This window comes from Poecilia formosa, unplaced genomic scaffold (genome assembly GCF_000485575.1).
Source record: "Poecilia formosa unplaced genomic scaffold, Poecilia_formosa-5.1.2 Scaffold90, whole genome shotgun sequence".
Classification (NCBI taxonomy): Eukaryota; Metazoa; Chordata; class Actinopteri; order Cyprinodontiformes; family Poeciliidae; genus Poecilia; species Poecilia formosa.
Window position 1 is genome coordinate 554,729 of NW_006800029.1, and position 19,605 is coordinate 574,333.

Here is a 19,605-nt window from a genome sequence, read left to right on the forward strand (position 1 = left end):
TCCGCGAAAGCGAATAATAAGACTGGTGTCTCATCGTCTCTCTCAAACAAAAATGCACGTTTTCATCAGCTTCCACCGCCGATGTACCGTACTCCTTTCACAGTGGGAGCACAGAGATCATTTTAGAAATTAATGTCATATTAATTAAGCTCATAAAGCCTTTTCATGTCCCCCGTGACTCTCTGTAACGCTGAAGCCAAATCATTTGACTGCCAATCAGTTACTTTTTTCTCTTGCTCTCTGCAGCTCCTCCTGTTTTATTAACAGAGGCGTTTCTTTGACCCCACGACCCGTTAATCCTCCCTGTTATCTTTCTATTCAGCTGTCTCTGCTTCCTGATCTTACTTGGTGAAACACTACAAGCACAACTGTCTGTCCTGCTCTTACAGAATTCTATAATGGCGATTTTATGAAAATAATAGAAAAAAAAAACTTTAATAAATAATTTTTTGTTTCACTGCTTTTGCAAAAATGTACGAGCTACAGGAAAATCTAATGCAAGATTAGAATTACATTGGCTTCTTCTGTGTTTCTGCCTTCAGAAAGGAAAATGAAGTCTGTAGCGTTGAGTGGGAATTGAACCAGCTGCTGAGTGAGGAAAAAAAAAAGGTTACACATGCATTTGCATAGGCTAATGAAGATCAGGCTCACAGCAACAGCACCGGTCCAAAAAGATGTATAACTACCTTTAAAAACCCACATTCAGTAAAAAGTGTTAGTCCACTGGGTGTGTCACTACCTTTATGTTAGCGTTAAATATTTAATTTCATTAGTAAAGGATTAAAAACATTTGATTAAAGTCCAAATGACTATTATCTCCTGTGTTAACTTCATAATAATTTCAGCATTATGTCTGTGAGCGTTTGTTATATGGCCAACGGTAAGTGACAAAAATGTGAATCGAGCTACAAGCCAATTACTGCGCTATTGATCGGGGCTCTGGTGTCAGAAGAGAACTCTGCATGTAATGTAATGAAAGAAATTTGCAGATAAAACAACATCACATTTCAGAGCAGAGGAACGGCCCTTTACAGAGAGGGGTGGTGCAGACGGCCTATAGGTTAATTACACAAGATTTTCCTGCCTGAAAATAAGGCAGCAAGCGTCCACAGAAAATTAGAAGTGTGTGCGGCTGCATGTTTAATGACAACCCTTGATGAGGTGGGGACTGCAGAGACCACATCCACCTGTTCTCCTCAACCCCGTTCTCCTCCCAAATCAAAGCAGGCGCACACACAAGCTAGATAGAGTCATGTATGTTGGGTTTTTTTTTTGGTATTAATTAGCATTTTCCACATTAGATAAAGTGCAGCTGGCATACAAATGCTGACAGAAAAAGCACAACTGCAACTTGTTAAAAATAAGCTTTGATAAAAAGACGAGGGGGAATTAAAGCTCCATGTTACTAAAACTTAAGAGGCTGAATGAGAAGCAAAACACTGTAACAAACTCAAGATGCACTTCTTGTCTTGGAGGCTGCTTGTTTTATAACTTTATGGTTCCCTTTCTATTCTGTTTGCTCTGTGGTTTCTCTCAGATGTTTAAGAAATTGCAAATATTAAAGCTAAACTAATCTGAGCCAAAACAGATAAACAAATACGGGCCCAGTCCAGGTCACTATCAGGGTCTTTACTTGATACCGAAATCATTCTTTGATGAGTTATCAGATGGAGACCGACACTGCATCCACTGGTTCCACATGGTCCTATGTTGCTGCAACTGACATGAATTGGACCAGAAATTTAGGAGATGACTGGATTTTATTAGTGAGAATTCTGCCAAAAATATTGGGGAAAGAAGTCAAAAAAAAAAAAAAAGTTAGCAGAAGGAAGGCTAAATGGGTTCCAGAAGTTTATTTTATTCCTTTCAGCTATCAATGATCATTACCACAACATGTAGAATCTGGAAGTGTTTTGGAAGTCACTGACACAAGGATCTGGAAAATTCATGAATAAACTGTTACAGTTGCTGATCATTTGTGTGTCGCCTTGTTTAAAATCTATGGTATAAAGAACAAAAGCAGCAGAGAATTCAAAGCCGTGTCCAATCCAATACCAGCACGTGATACCTAACGAAGTGATCATGAGTCTACACCATAATCAAAAATGACTCCAAATGATCAGGCAGACGTTTCTGCATTGGAAACTACACTGGCAGATGTTTAAATTCACATATAAGATCTAGACCTCAAAGAGATGACATCAGACCATCTAGATAAATTATTTTGGTCAAGAAAATCATTGAAATATAACTTTAGTTCTCTGTATTAGGAACCGTGTCTCAATCTCTCTGTGCTTCTGCGTACAGCCCAAATAATTTTTCACGGCTGCTTCCTTATTCCTTCCATCACTGGATCTGGGAATCCCTTTGAAGCAGATGGTGTAAAAAAAAAATGTAAGCATAAATGCTGAAATGTTATAGTTGTGCTTTATTCTCCTTCGGTACTAGAGGCGAATGTTCCTGACAGATGCTGGGTGAAAATTATTTTTATTTTCAAAATAGGAACATCAAAGATCAACATGGATGGCTCACAATGCTGGTTCCTCAGCATGAGAGCTCCAAAACAACAGGGACTAATGGACTCATCAAAGGGAGAAAACCCTGACCTCTGAAACAGATAATAAGATGGGTGGGGTGATCATGCTGTTTTCATGCTGCTGAACCACAGTGACCACAAAATGCGCAGTGACCCTTTCACAGTCTGTAATTAACCAACGGGGCATGCCCCCCTCCCCCCCTCCGACAGCAGACGACACATAACAGAGAGCTACTTAAACTGAGAAAAACAGTCAAAGTAACAGCGAACTAGTTTATAAAAAGAACTGAACTGTCACTTTTGTTATTTGAGTTGGTGGAAATTCGACAGGGATGAGGGGGTCAAAAAAAACTGGGATCCAGAGAGGAAAGAGGAGACAGGAAGACACTGAGCAGAGAGATTGTGATGAGGGGAGAGAAAAAAAAAACATGCAAACAGAGGAAATGAGTAATGGAATGAGAGAGTGATGCAGGCTGTCGTTTTATTTTTTTTCCCCCTTAACTTTCAGCCGATGCCAGGTTTTTCAGGGAACAGAACTGCTACAGTACAAAGCACAGCCTGTGGCAGCTACATCCAGAGTTAAATGATACAATAATCTAAATGTATTAGAGCATCTTCTCCAGCTGCTTGCTGGGAAAAACAAGCAGCCCTGACAACTCTCGCGCATGTTTCCCTGCTCCCATCAGAGTCTACCAGTAATGTCTACAGATGTAAGCTGAATCTCATCTCTTGCGCTGCTTCTGGTCCTTCCCCTCAAACTGTCCTTCCCTCCATCTTGTTGGAAATGTTACCTGACGCTCAGCTGCTTTTTATTTAGCTTTGAAGAAGAGAGAACCATGATTGGAGGAAGGTTGATTTTTTTTTTTTTTTTTTTTTTTTTTTTGCGTGCGTGTGTATGTGTTTGGATTCAGTAAAAGCAACAAAAAAATAAAAGCAGAGATGGAGGAAAATATTCCCTTCTGTGATAAATAATTCAGTATCTAAGTTAGAAAACGATGCTTCTACTTCATGCTCATCCTTCTAGATTATGAAGCTCCTTTGCCTGAGCGTTTGCCCGCGGCACGACAAAGCAACAACACAGCTCTGACTTGACTGAATTCAAGGCTTCAGGTCGGAGTCTCTTTCTTCTGGACTGTAAACCTGGAGCAGACGGATGACAAAACTCCCACCATTGCTGGCTAACGTATTCACATTTTTCAGCCTAACGAAACAAACTCCTTGGAGTCCAAACTGAATATTTTATGGCCTTTCCATGTGACCCTGAAAGATCAAAAGGAACAACTCCCTTTTTCTTCCGATTCTTATCCTAATATGTTCTGTTGTGACTTTCTGATGCCTTCTCTTACTCCATGGGAACAAAACAACCGGCTAGTTCACTTAAAAATAAAATGTGGAATATTTGCATATTCTACAGAGCTGAGACCTGTGACTGTTCAGTGTCTGCATCAGTTCCTGAGGTCCCCCAGGTTCCTCTGCAGTCAAATGCACGGAGCCTGAACATTTGTATGTTAACTAAATGTAGGTCTGTGTCGCCCAGGCAGGGAGAAGATAAAGCAGGCGCAAAACGGAGGAGCAACACAGAGCTTTAAAGACAACAGGAAGGCTATGCGGCAGCATTATGGGATGGTGCTGCGAACAAACGGCTGTTGTGACTGGATGTTTCTGAAACCCTTCAAAGAACAGCGTGGTGTGACGGCGAATCAAACCAAATGAAGATGTGGTATTTTTCAGCAACCGCCACCCAATCAAGTCAAGTCTCCTGACCTGTTGTTGTGTGATCTACCAAGAAAGGGTGCACTAGCTGTTTGAGACAGAGGTAAAAAAGTAAAACAGATACATTTTCTATCTAAAAAAACACACAGGCTGCGTTTGGTTGGAGCCAATGTTCTAAAGCATTAATCCCTATTTAAACCTGTTTGACTGTCTAACAGCTTGACTATCCAATACACTGCACACCTCAGTGTGTGTCAAAGGTACCAAATGACCTTCAATGACTGGCAAGAGTCATCAAGGTGTTCCCCTATGTGCCTCTGAAGGCTTTGGGACCAGTGTTCCTCAGTGAAAGTCGTAATCCACAGATGGAGAAAAAAACAAAACAACACATTTTATGACCAGCTAACTCAACCAGCTTTAATAAGATGGACTAAACTCTCATGAGCACAACTGATATAAAGTAAGGCTTTTTGGAGAAGAAATCTTAGTTGAAAAAACAGATTAACGTATGACTTTGGTAAAAAGCGCTCTATATATCCAGCGGAGTTCTGAAAGGCTTCACTTCTGAATTACTGACATCTCTCCACTGATTAACTGTCCGCCAGAGTAGTTGACATGTTTTGACTACGATATAAGTAAAAGTGAAAGCCTAACTTTTTACTGAGTCTTATTGTGCACCCACATACACAAAGGCATCAAGGAGTTTTGATGCACTGTTTACACTCTCTGCTGTTTTCTGTTTGTTTGATCCTTTATTTAATGTAACAGAGCCATTTTGCCAAGCAGACGGATTCAGAGAGTAAAGCAGGGGCTTGTTATGTCATGCTGCCGTGGATCTATAAAGGATATCAATTTACAATCAATTTCCCAGCTATTCAGTTGTACAAATAACAGACTTCTTTTGTCTGACAATCTGCTGGTGATTTATCGGAGCGTTTGATTTGTCGTAGGCGTTGTAACGTGGATTTGGGAATGATGTCACATTCATCAGTTGAGCTAAATCCATTATTGAGCTTTCCTAATTGTTTTGATGCTAACTGCTATTAGCAAAACCACTTAATGATGTATTTTAGAATTCACATAGTGGAAAATGGGAAATCTGATTTCTGAGAACAAACAGAATGCGCAATTTGTTTTTCAGTCTGACAAAATAAATGACAAACTAAAACCTTAATGATTAAATGAACACATTAAATTTATATTTGACTTGTTTCGGAAATTGGCAAACCAGGAAAATAACACAACACACTGAGGGACTACAGTCCCAATTTGCCTCCTCTTCCCAGTATGAGCCCTCCTCAAGTTTGAGGTGATTGCTTGGCTCAACAATAACCTGTGAGTCACCAGCTAAATGTTGCAGCCATCCCCTCAGAAGCAAGGCTTGTAGTCCAAGAGTGGAAATAAACAAGTTCAAAGCCAGTAAGCTAAACAGTTAATGAGGCTTTTCCTTCATGGGAATGATGGAATAAAGGATACAATTCAGTGATTTTTATTATTTGGTGCCTCTCCCAGTAGACCTTCCCATTGGTCTCTAAAGCTTAAATTACACCAAGATTGCATGGGAAGAGTAAAAACCAACTTCACACCAAAACCAGCTGATGTCTGTCTTTTTTTTTTTCTTTTGCCATCTTGTGCAATTATATGGCGACGACATTTACATCTCTGTCTCTAAAACTAAAGCAATCTGAGTTCTGCTAACGGAAAGTGCTTTGGCACCAATAAGGATGAGTCTAGTTGTAACATACATGCACATGGGTGTGTGCAGATAAAAAAAAATGTTGGCAGGATGAGGGCTTCTGTTGTATTGACAGTGGGATGTAAATCGAGGACAATAACAGCCTTTCCATTGTTGGCGAAAACCTGTTAGCTGTTGGCAGGTCTGAGCGTGAGCCAGACATAACAACTGTTCATTTTCCCATTTACTGAGCACAGGAAGGAAGGCTGGTAGAGACAAAACACCAGAGAAGTTTTAAAGGTTTGTGTCCTTTCCAGAGAACTCGTTGGAAAACCATCCCCACCCGTTCTATTATGTTCGCCTTTTATGCTCATAAATCCATCTGCATGTGACACGATCCAATAACACGGAGCCATGTCCTTGGTGTACTCCCATGAGTGTTTGTGCTGTTCTGCAGGGCTACCGTACTCACAGCAACAAGGATCTGCACGCTGCTGTGCATGACCTCGATGTACTGGTAGTCCATGAAGCAGCCCATGACAGAGATGTAGGAGTGGCTCTCTGTGGTGCGGACTCCGGGGGCCTGTGGCATCTCTCTCCTCACACAGCCGGGACCGTGCTCGCTCCACCAGGAGTGATGAGCTGATATGTTAAATGTCAGCAGATCGCTCTCCTAGAAGAAAAAGAAACGCATTAACCTTTTTGTGTGGTTTCTATTATTTATGAGGCATAGTCACATAGTCTTTATCTAGAACGTGCGCCAAGTTGTTCATGAAGGGATGTTAAGTGTGTGACCATTGAAGAATTTTGTGATCACGCAAGACGAGTCCAAGCAATTGTATATATTTAGCTAATTATTACACTTTATTTAATTTATCGGTAGACATTGAAGGTCCTAATTGCCTTGACGTACACGGCAGAATCCAGTTACTTACATACACGTCATAAATGTCCGTCTTCTCTGTCGGACATTAGTTCAGACTAAAGTTTTCCTGTATTAGCTCAGTTAGGATAGCTAATATTTCTATTTGCTAAATGGCAGAAAAAAAGAAATTATTTTAGTACTTTCTACAAATTTATACCTTTACATACACTAAGATTCCCAAGGACACAACAGCAAAGACGGGTGAAGCGGGGATCAAACCAGCAACCCGCCAACTGCAAGGCAACCGTTGCCACCATCGTCCCATTGCACTTTGCACTTTTGCCACTGATTTGTATACCTAAGCTGTAACAAAGAAAAGCATAGCCAGGAGCAGAGCTGCACAATTTATTAAGATGCAGCATCATGGTGCATGATAACAAAACAGCAACGGATTGTTTGGATCTAATTCATTGTTATTGATACGGCCCAATAGGTGCTGTTCCCCAGGGTGGCATTAAACATAGGAGCACCCAATTATCCATACAATAAAATATAAAACATCTATCAGTTGTGACCTGAGCAAGCTTTCAATTGTGTTTATGCATGTACAACGAGTAGGGAACAGAGATCCCTGTGTGGACGGTGGGTTACTTTCTGTGAGACGGCGATGCATCGCACTTCAGAGTGTCAAATAATTTCATGCATTTTAATGGGTGGAGGGGACGGCTGAAGGACCGGACCCCCCAAAGGGAGCCATTAATGTGAGAACCGCAGCTCTTAATGTGAATAGAAAACTACTCCACCCCAAAAAGAGAAATAAAAAAAAAGAGCAGCACAGTTAGACAAGTAATTAAAAAAATATATAGTTAATAAAATAAATGGAATATGACATGCACTGAACAGATTAGTTGTGTAAGATTGAGGTTTAAAAACATAACGTGGCTACAAGACAAATGTGATTTAAGTATTAGTGTCAGCTTTTTAAACGCGTTAGTTCCCCTTGTACACAATGGTGAGATTCATTTTGAAGCAGCCACATGAGCCCATGTGCACGGACCGTCAGAAACTGATGCTGATCAATATCCCAATACAGCAATCTAAACCCGCATCTGCTCCTCAGTGACAAGACATGCATTATTAAAAGAACAGAGGTCTGTCAGGAAGCATCCCTGATTCCTATCGGCCCACACTTACAAATAGGCATCAACAGCACATGCTAAATGATAAAGGTCGAAACAACTTTCAGAAACGGCTCTGAGCGAGAAGTTAAGAAATGAAATCTAACATTTGTCAAGTGTGATACCACATAATCTCCTCATATTTCTCCTCTTTTGTTAATGACCTGTCATCATTCTTTGTCTTTTACTTTCTTCCTTTTGCCCTTTGGTCATTTGTCTCACAGTCACAATCCACAAGGACGACTTAAGGTCAGAGTAGCCCAGCGAGGCCTAATGACTTGACAGATATCATTGATTGATACTGTGAGGCTGGAAAATCATCTCTGTGGAAGGTACACTCATGACTGCAGTGCATCAGCAGTCGATACTGAGAAGGGTTTTTGGCAGCTCACTGCCAGGAGTGGCAGTACTCGCCTCCGCCCACAAGCGCAAATCAATTCTTAAATATCATAGACTCAAGGTAGCTCTGTTAGTCTTAGGCAAACTAATTATTTTAAATTCATTCATATTTAAAGAAGTTGTTAAAGATATCACCACTTAAATATTTATCTCCAACTCTAAACATCAAATGACAAGGAATTATATTTACAAAGTTGTTTTGTGAGAACATATAATAAGTTGGGTTTCGTCGCAGGGATAAGAAACCATCTGTGGACCTAAATGGATGTTACAGTCTCATCTGATTCTGCCTACAGCTTTAAATGTAATTACATTTAATAAATAACTTACTTAACTATGCTGTTCCTAAAAAAAAAAGAGCGTGAGTGAAGCCGGAGGTTGTTTCAGACTAAATCTAATGACATTTGCAGTCGTTCCTGTGGAGGACTGGGAAGCCCCTAAATTCAATATAGGCAGGTTAGAGTTTTACAAACACTAAAAATGTGACACAAAACTATTGATCAGAGCATGTCTAATGTGCATCATTGTATCAGACTTATACTTAGCTTAACAGTATTATAAGTAGGCACTATAACTAAAGTTATAAACAACAAACTATCTAAAATACAGAAGAAAATGAAAGATAAGTGAGTGCTTAGCTAAATGCATCCACATTTTTTCTCTGTAGAGAAGAAAAAAAAAGAAAAAAGAACGATACAGATTATTTTTACGTAGAGTTTTTGTAATATGTACCATTATGAAAACAAGCAGTAAGGTTAAAGCATCCTTCTCCAAGAATCAGTATACCAAAAAGTAGCAACGGCTGTGGTCAACGTGTGCAGAGTTTTGTAGACGATGAATACAAGAGGTCAGTGGATGGAGCCTGTTTAAATCAAAGGTGTGTGTGGAGCAGGAAGGCTCTATTTGTCTTGCGCTGTGGGGGAAGGTATACGAGATCAATAGGAGATGACAGCCAACGTGGCATATGACTCTGTGACAACCTGTCCCCTAAGTCTGCAGGCCGGGCCAGAACACAAAGCTCACACAAACATGCAGGTACATACACCGCCTCTGGTCTCTACTGTCAACATCAGTCAAGGTGATCCAGAAAGAATTAGCTCACTTGTTTCGTGATATAATGTGTTGGGGGGAATCCTCTTCTAAGGACTGTCAAGTGTCGAGTTTGATTTTTCTATGCGGATGGGCCTGTGCACGCGTGTGTGCGTGCATGTTTGTGTGTGTGTGTGTGTGTGTGTGTGTGTGTGCGCGTTTGTGCACTCCATTAGCCAGCTTTCCTCCTGGCCACCATATGCAGAGCTCTGAGCCCAAGCTGGCTCCATCTGTCGGGTTAATGCTCAGTCTCGGCCCCAAGCAGCTGGCCCCTACAAGCATCATTATTCTTGTAGGAACACACACATACACACACGCCCATAGATATGAGTGGAGAAAGACAGACAGACAGAGACACACTCGATGAAGCCACGGATCATCACGCAATGACAAACTCCACGTAGCCCGGGAAGGTGTTTCTGAAACTCATTTTGCCTGTCTGAGCAGGTGTCAGATGAATGTTGCCAACATGAATTTATTATTCTCAGTGGTCAGCAGGTTGGCTGGGTGAGATATTCATCAGCGGAAAGGACAGGAGAGGAGTAGTGAAGAGAAAGACTAAGGAAGAAAAGAAGCAGGGAAACCAGATAAAATTAGCCACTTGTCTACATCTGAGAATGTAGTATTTTGCTCATCAAAAGTATTTATGCTCCCTTAACTTTTTACACATTAACTCACAATAAAACTAAACATTTAATGCTTTTTATTTAAACTTAATGCAATAGGCCAATATTCATTATTTGTCTTACCAATAAAAATCCGAAAAGTGTTGGGTGCATTTTTAAATTCCTACCTTGTTAATCAAGATTTTGCAGAATCATCATTTGCCACAACTTCTGCTGCTCATCTTTTTGAGGTACATATCCACCAGCTTTGCACATGTGGACGTCCACATCTTGCTATGAAAATCATCCAAGTTTAGTTACTTTGAGTTTGTCTGTGGAGATAGGTTTTCAAGTCTTGCCACAGATTCTCAAATGGATTTATGTCTGGACTTTGACTAGGCAGTTCAAACATATACGTTTTGATGTAAACCGTTTCATTGTAGCTCTAGATGCAAGTCATATGTTTCAATTTATTTTTGATGTATAAAAACATTGTGTCTGTCTATAACAAAAAAACAAAAAAATTAAATAGAGTGTAGTTTTAACAGGACAAAAATGTCCAAATACTTTTGCATTGTTATGTGCAATTAACAGTGCGTTAACGGAGCTTTGGAGACAGGATATATTTTTTTCTAGTTAAATGTTCCTTCATTATAAATCTGGTAGGGGGAATATATATCCCACACCCCAATCTGCAACAAAAAACACCAGAAAACATAAAAGAAGCAGAGATATTACATTTCCGGCTGCTCCATAAATTCCACAGAGTAATTTATTGTCTGCTGTTTGGATTCCTAAGAGTTACTGGTGTCACACTTTCATTATGCTGTACACTGCATATAATTGTGTTTGCTTTGACTGAACTTATATTCATGGTCATTCCTTCAGGCATAATGGAAGCTGAAATAACTCTGTGGCAGAGAATCGTATTTAATTATAACTACAGCTTATATTCAGTGAGAATAAATCTGAATTATATCTCAGCTTGTTTTTGGAAGTAAAACTTTATTTTTGGCATGGAGCAATCAAACAAACAACTGCTGTGTCATAAAGTCAGGGTTATTCTGAGTATCTGTTCCTGTTACTTTGGCTTTTTTCCTTTCTTAAAAGTAAATTCACAGGAACTTCTCCTTCAAGAAGGAGAAGGAGAAGGAGAAGACGAGGATTGTTGCTTAATCCTCGTCTCCAAGCCTCAAGCAGAAGCTGTTTATAGCAACAACCATCAGCGGATATATTTTTATTAGAAACTTTGTAGTTTAAGGCTTGATAAAACTTTCAGGAAGGTGCGCTCACTTAACCTGATTCTTAGCAAGATATTTGCACTTACCTTTAAAACATATTCTGACAGCAAAATTGTGGTAATATGATGACTTCAATCACTTAATTTTAAGCAAAGTCAGATGTTTAAAAAAGTCTCTGCTGAAAGCTAAATTGATGGTGCGGTTTATGCAAGATCAAGAGCAATTTGTTTCTTAAGAATAACAGATGATTTGTAAAGCTTAAGAAATTCCCTGTAGGAGCTATTATTTAATGCTGGTTGATAACAAGCAAAAATTAAATAATACGTTTTGGTTTTTCAAAGTGATTTCCAAAGTTGATTGTTTCTTTCTTAAATCTCAGTTTTGTTGGATCTGTCCAAACTTGATTGACAGGAAATTTGTAAGAAGGGCCTCAAATACACTCATTCTGATATTTCCAAACTGAAATTCTGATCTGCTAAAAAAGAAACCGCATTTAAACATCACTGAATGATTTGTAAAATGTTCAGGTGATACTGAACGTTGTTGAAGACTTCTTTGTATTAGGCATCATTTCCCTCATCTTCTCTTAAGTTTCTTCACTAATTCATCCCTAAAGCTTTACTCGAAGCTCTTCAAAACAGCGAGATAAATCATGTTTACCCCACCGCTCCTCATCCCCACTCACTGAGCTTGCAGTCGCGATCTCAAGGAAACAGACACACAGTGCAGATTGCACCTTCTCACCAAGAGGACCTGTTCATGACCTAATATGACGAGGTAAAAGCCTTACAAAAATGTTAGAAATCTCACCTTTGACAGACCTCCAACGTCCAGATAAAAGCAGATAATGAAGACGTTCCAGGCTACCCAAAGTGCGGCCCAAACAGTGTACTGCAGAAGAGACGCAACAATTAGCCGACAGCACATTTAGCAGAAACAGCAGACAGAAACTAACTGAACCTAAACCAAAATGACATGCTGAATCAATTAGGTTCTTAACAACAGAAAGTGGAGGAGAGAATCTACCCAAAGCAACATGTTATATAGTTAAATCTCTATCAAAATCATGATTATAAAAAAACTGAGACCACGATAAGTCACTTTAAAACTTTTTATACAAGTGAAATGAAAAAAACAAAAGTGTGATGTAGCAGGAAAAAAAAAAGCATAGACATCTGCAGCAGCAGAGATTAAAAGACTATTTCAAGTTGATCAGACATGCAGGTCATGTTGGTTGTGAACCCCATAACACTGAATGCTCAAACTAAATAAAAAATATAAATTAGTTTTAATTTAATGGAGTTAACACTTTTAAAAGCAGATTATTGCATATCTTCTCATATTGGTTTATTTTCCAGTTGAACGTAAGAGGACACAAGGTGGAAAATGTTCTGGAATAATTTATCATGGTTCTGTTTTTTGACATCACAAAACCAAGCAAAAAAAACACAGTTTTTCAGAGGTACCTGTGCACATTTGGGACCTACTGTATACAGACAGAAACCTGCCATTTGCATATACATGACCTGACTTTTATGACGTTGCCAGTAAGTTTCAACCCTGTGGGAGTTGTGGCTTTTTAAACTGCTGAGGCCGACTGAAGTTCACGACTCAACCATTTAGAAAATTGTACAGTCAGACAGCCAAGTGCTGACAGACACAGAGTGGTACTGGGTGGTATTCACTGACAGAGTCGTCAGAGGGAAGGTTGTGAAATCCTCTGACTCATGATGAAATGTGTACTTAAAGTGTCAGAGTGAGAGCAAAGGACAAAGCTGCAGCGCCATAAAAAACATGCGTGTTGAATCACAAAGCCCCTTAGCGCAAGTTCTCCTATTTTCCACTTGACATGAGAGAATAGCTTCGACTTTCCCTTCTTCCGCTCCTCCTTTCACCTCATGCTTCCTCTGATTCTGCAGCTTATCCGGTGTGACTTCACTGTACCCTTCTTTATCTTTCCTGCCTCTCTTTATTTACTCTCCTCTCCCTCGTTCCAATATTTTCCTGTTATCAGCATCGCCATCTGTGCTCAAAATATGCGTTTAATGCCTATTATGAATAGAAAAGTGTCAAATAACAGCTGAAGCACGTAAAAGCTCTTTCCTAATAATTCACAGTATACCCTAAACACTCTGCATCATGTGCTTTTTCTTTTCCTTTTTTTTAAAGAATGACCTTTTCTGATTAGGGCCTCAAAGCAAAGTTTAAATCAGATTAACTCCTGAGTCCCCCAACCAAAGTTTCACCCGCTTTAATTAGCCCAAACTACCAGAGGATTACAGTCATTTAATAGCATTTCACAATCCACAAAACATTTCACCACAGTCTGCAGTTTCACAGGAAAGTGACAAAACCTACAGAACTCCATGCACACAGACTGAGAGCTTAGTACTAATGCAGCACTGTTTGAAAAACACAAAGAAAAACATGAATAAAAAAACGTCAGGAAAACACTCAGCCCACTTGTTATGCGCACTTGTTCAATTCCTGGTTAACACAAATATTGAAAAAGCCAATTACAATGGCAGCAGCTCCTTTTATTAAGTAATCCCGACATGATCAATGATGAATACGACTTGCTGAAATTCAAGCTGAGCCTCAAAATGTGGAAGACGGGATTCTGACATGACTGTTGATGCCAGACTGAACTAGTACTTCAGGAACAGCTGATCTACTGAACCTGACCATTTCTAAGGTCGACATTGTGGTCAGAAAAAGAGACAACGTCCAGGAAGTGGCAGTTGTGTAGAGGAAAATGCCTTGTTGGTGTCAGAGAGCTGACATCAACAACCGGGTGCCACTCCTGTCGGCGAAAAACAGGAAACTGAGCCTCCCTTTCGGACAGGATCATGAAAACAGTTTGGAAAAAAAAAATGTTGCCTGTTCCCTCGATTTCAGCTGCAACATTTAAGTGGTAACAGAAAAATTTGGCATAAACAACATGGAGACCCCGATCCATTCTGCCTTGTATTATCAAGTCAGGCTGGTGGTTGTGTAATGAGGTGGGGTATAGTGCTTGGCACACTTTGAGCTCCCTACCAGCTAACCATTATTTAAATGCCACAGCGAGTACTGCTGCTGAGCATGTTCATCGCTTCGTGACCACAGTATGACAATGTTCTGTTCCATGTCATAGTTAGTCACAGACTGGTTTCTTGAACATGAGTGACTGTCATGGCCTCCAAATTTCCCAAATTTAAATCTACTTGGGATAAATCTTTAGATGACATGACAAATCTGCATGATGCAATCATGTCAATATAACTGAATTAACATCTAGCTACATGTAAAGAAGCCAATAAATGTACAGACAAAAAAAAAAACAAAAAAAACATGCACCCCTTTTTGATTATTAACCCTTTTTTGTCACTTTTACAAATCGATCAAGATATAAAAAATACTAGCGTTTTTTTTCTGACGGCCCAAAAAAAATACAGAACTTTCTTCCACTTGACCATGGAGTATCCCAGACATATTCCACATATCCCTTCTGTTTATTGATGATGTATTTAGCTGAACTCCAGGGATGTTTAGAGCCATAAAGATTTTTATGTATTTATTCCCTGGCTTACCCTTCTCAATAACCTTTTCTCAGATTTTCTTGCAGTGTTCTTCTGTTTTAATGGTGTAATTGGAGCCAGGAATACCGACTAACCAGTGAATTGACCTTCCAGACACACGTGGTGAATCTGCTAAACACTGATTTGAACGGGGTGAATATTTAGCAATCACTCGTTCTATTTCATCTTTGAAGAAACCTGTCTTTAGTTTGAAATTAAGAGGGGCTTTTTGGGGGGTCATTTATTTATTTGTCAAAATGGGAAATTTTATTAATCAGGAGTGATTTGAAAAATACAAATGGTAAACTTCTGTTTTTAGGCACTGTAGGGTTCCAGTGTGCTTTACTCACCACAACAATGTATCGTGGCCGATACTGGATGGTTCCAAAGAGGCCCAAGATTACAATGATGATATGGAAAAAGTTTGCAAGAATGGGAGCCCATTGGTAACCAAGGAAGTCAAACACCTGTCTTTCCAAGGCCAACACCTGAAGAAAACAAAGACATAAGATTATTAGATAATATATGTATACATATATATGACGGGATATATATTTTTTTGTTTATGGTTTGACATCCGAGGCCCTTTGTTCTAATATTTGAGGGTGTTTCCTAAGGATGTCCTAAAGTGTACCCCGTACATGCCAAACAAGCTACAAAAAATGCTCTCAACATTTTAATTTCCAGATGAAGGTGTTTTTAAAAATAAATTGTTTCTTAAGGATGGAGATGCCACAACTCAAAGTTATAAATGATTCTTCATTCCACAAACAATTACTGCAATCATTATGCAAAATTTTCAGTTCGCACTTTGAAAGAATAAAGCATTATTTGACGTTTGTAATGGTTTCAGTTCAAGAGAGGTTGTCCGTGTCTATGTTTTGATGTCTTTTGCTGCGTCTTCTTCTTCAGTCCAACTGTTTTCAGTGGTTATGCCTCAATTTTGTTTTACTCGTCAGTCAAAAGAGTTATTTCCTCTTAATCAGGAGTGATTTGAAACTAAATCTAAAAAATAAATCTGAATCGAACAAGTTGCACCTTATTTGTTCAACCTTAGACACGTCACAATATGTTTATGTCAGGTACCACCAGAAATTACTTGGCTTAGGAAAAAATCCAAAGTGAATAAGTTCAACACAATTCGATGCATTGCTGAAAACTATGTGGTTTATCATGTTAAATTATCTAAGTGTTAATTGGTCAAAATGAGTGTGTGAGCATATATAAACTTTTCTCCACATACCATTGTTGAAAGTCAATTCAAGAAATTATGTGTTTCTGCAAACAAGCCAAGAATCTTGCTCAGACAGACTCAACAACAACAGCCCAATTGTTTAGCTCCCAATACTGGAAGCAGCCAAAGGGGAGGACTGGAAGTTTTGTAAAACCAATAACGACAGACTTATTGATGTAAGTCTGAGCTAAAGAAGAGATCATCATTTTTAACCTTTCTGTAAACGGCTCCCAGCAATGAAAATACTCTGGGAACTTTATGGGACATGAAGTTCATAATAGCCTGCATCGACTTTAGGCCTTTATGAAAAAACAGACAACATGTACACATTTACGCAGTACACACAAGCAATAGCAGAATGAAAAAGTTCATAGTGGAACTCATAGCTGCCTGTTTTAGCTTAGTTTTTGTTTCTGCCATTAGAAAATAAACTGCAAGTTACTTTTTCCTTAGCAAGATAATTTCCCATCTTTATTCATTTTTATTTGAATCCACATCTAAGTGCAAATTATTTTGTACAACAGAAATCAAAAATATTCAGGGAAAAAAAAACCCTATCAGCATACCATTTAGGGAAAATACACAAAAGGGTTATAAACCGTTTAATTAAAATTCCTGTTCCGATCCAATTCCATTCCGTTCCGAGAGTGTGCGTTGTTGTTGTTTGTGCTCAAAGAATCAGTGTCTTTCATCGCATCCTGACATGTCACTTACAGCCAAACGTTTGAAGATGGATGAGGGAGGAAAGAAATGTCGTCTCTGCTGATACAAGGAACACACACCACTGAACACGCGTGCACACACACCTCACGTACACACACACACACACACACACACACACACACACACATAGCACTCCTTGCTCATCCTCATGTAGCAGAGCAGGTGACAGCAATTCGAATGCAGCGATATTGGCAGGAGAGGGAGATGATTGAATCCAGAGTGATAATTAAAAAATGTTTATACAGGTAGGGAGTGAAGCAGCAGAGGATGAAGTGAGTGAGCTATCCTGCGCATTCAGCGGAATAAAGTGAATGAGTGTCTTTGCTGTAAAGCTGAGATAAAGCATAGCCGCTTCTGCGAGAAACCATAAGATAACATGACAGGGAAAAAAAAGGAAAAACAAGGGAAGGAAAACAAGAAAACTACGGTTCCAAAAAAAAAAAACCATACATCTAACAAAGGTCGACGACAAAGGTCATCTCCTCTTTCTGAATCTCACAGAGTAAGACTATATGGGCAGGAGTAGCTCATGCCTACGGTGAGGTCCAGTTATGGGGATTATCATTTTCTTTGAATGTTAGAAGGCCAGTTTCCCCCACTCTTAGGGGAAATTGTTTCCCAGAAATACTTTAAAAAAAAAGAAACTATGATAAACTTTTATTTATTTGTCTTAGATTTATCTTGCAACACGCTCCGACTCTTGACAGAAAAAGCCATCCAAAGACAGCTTCAAAATTTAAAGATTTCACCATCGGGGTTTGGAGTTTCATCACGGCGAGTCATTCCACTCGTTGTTTTAAGATAAAACATAACGTGATATTAGGACTTATGAAAGAGCATGTAAGAAATATTGTCTTCCACCAAACACAAGTCAAAACTGGGTTTGGAAATGTTAAAACGTAACGCTTCAATAGTGGCCCTGACCTCAGTACTACTGAAAATTTGTCGGCTATGCATACAGCAGGATCCTTGCCGGGACACTCTCCCAAACAAACAAGCGCCACGAAATCTTCCAGGAAGTGTGGCTGAATGATAAAGCAAGATGACATTAATCTGGTGGAATGGCCCAGATCTCAACCTACTGAAGATGTAAATGCCATGCTTAAAATTGAGCTTCTTGCCAATAAAATGCCTCAAGTATGTAGATCCTGAGTGAGTTTGAGAAAATCCGAACATTAAAATTCAAATCACGTGGACCATAATTTCTGTTTTTAACTTGCAGTGTATGCTGAACTCAACACACACACACACATCTATTCCTTCCTCTGAAATATTTCCACCAGCTATTGAATTAAAGATGTGTGTAAGCCTAAGAAATGTTAGCCTGTGTGGTCTCCCCTAAGACACGCTGCAGTAAGCCCATCACATACGCAGCTAACTCAATAATCCACCGAGATGACAACAATCAATCAAAGAACAGAAAAAAAACAAGAGGGCTTCTGCCCGCCCAGACACACAATCAGGCATGCACAATCACACGAAACCCATACGGAACAATTAGTCCACAATTCATGGGAAGTAGGCTGCTGGAGAGTGGGGCGGAATTTGATCAAAAGATACCAATGCTCTTCCAGGAATAAAGCACCGGCTACATAACCGGCCCGTAAAAGCCTTCCACCGACCTCCGGCGAGCACAAATCACTCCCTACGGAGCGACGGAATCCCTTTCTGTGCATTTTGGGTTTGAGTGTGTGCGTGTCTGTGTGGAGAAGCAAGCTACCCACATAAATGACTCCTCCCAAGATAAATACTCAGGGCAAGAGTATAGCAGGATGCAACAAGCCTCTTCCGCCCTTTCGCTACATTCGTCGTCATCTCTGCTCTCGCTGTAGCTGTTTTCTTAATCTATTTATAGCTCTCCCAAAACCCATCACTCACTCAGTTCTTGAGCCACGTGATGCCAGATTAGGATCACAGAGCTCAATCCTGCTCTTTCTGTCAGATTATATTAGCCAGCGCGTACACTCAGGTGTGCATAAAGTGGCAAGCAGAGCAGAAAAGGAAATTCGAGTCGACAGTTTTTCTCACCATAATCCCCAAAACATTTCAGGCATCACCGCCTTCTTTGACATGCCACGAAGAGAAGAAGAAGAAGGGAGAGAAGTAAGAATGATGAGCGGATCAAAGTGGAAGAGAGAAAAATAGGAAAACAGGAGGAAAAAAAAACAAAACACTTGATCTGCATAGTTGGAAAGCAAATTAAGACATGCATGTGTACTCAAGATAAGCAGCTGAAACCCCCCCAAAAAATAAAATAAAATCCAGTCTGGGTTTCAATCAGACCTAAACACATTGCAGTCTTTGTTCACAACAGGTAGGAGAAGTTGTAGATGAGGTGGTGACTGCGCCGGCTCCCTTGGAGCGAGAGGACGCCTGTGACTGGTGACCCCTCTCATTTCCGCACCTCTCCACCTTAGCCCGCAGGTATTATGAATCCCATCAGTGCCTCTCTTTCTCTGGGAGTCTTCTGTGAAATGTCCTCAGGTAACGTGTTACTGGCTGTGTCATCAGGAAGTGTGAGCGTGTGCCTGCCAATTCTATGTGACTTCAGGCAGCATGACTCAGACTCCTCTGTGTTCAAGGGTATGACTCTGATACAGAGGGGATGACAGTGAGGAGTCGAGACAGACTTGAGGGGCTGCTCTTAGGACATATAATGATTTGGGGTCTCTTTTTTTTTTCCTCTCTAGCTTTAACAAATGGTTGATTTTGTTTACGTTCAACAGATTGGCCAAACTGGAGGAGCAAGAAAAACTAAAACACGAGGGTAAATGATCTGTAATTCCC

The 19,605-nt window shown here is 39.8% G+C and overlaps 1 protein-coding gene across 3 annotated transcripts in view; it reads right to left on the reverse strand.

Moving 5' to 3' along the window:
* nkain4 (sodium/potassium transporting ATPase interacting 4) overlaps window positions 1–19,605 on the reverse strand; it is a 50,891-nt gene that overhangs the window by 17,945 nt on the left and 13,341 nt on the right. For all 3 annotated transcript variants that reach the window (XM_007557628.2, XM_007557630.2, XM_007557629.2), the window contains exons 2-4: window positions 15,212–15,349; window positions 12,112–12,192; window positions 6,397–6,597 (exon numbers count right to left, since the gene is read on the reverse strand). In XM_007557628.2, coding sequence (XP_007557690.1) covers window positions 6,397–6,597; window positions 12,112–12,192; window positions 15,212–15,349 — 420 coding nt within the window. The remainder of the gene's footprint in view (window positions 1–6,396; window positions 6,598–12,111; window positions 12,193–15,211; window positions 15,350–19,605) is intronic.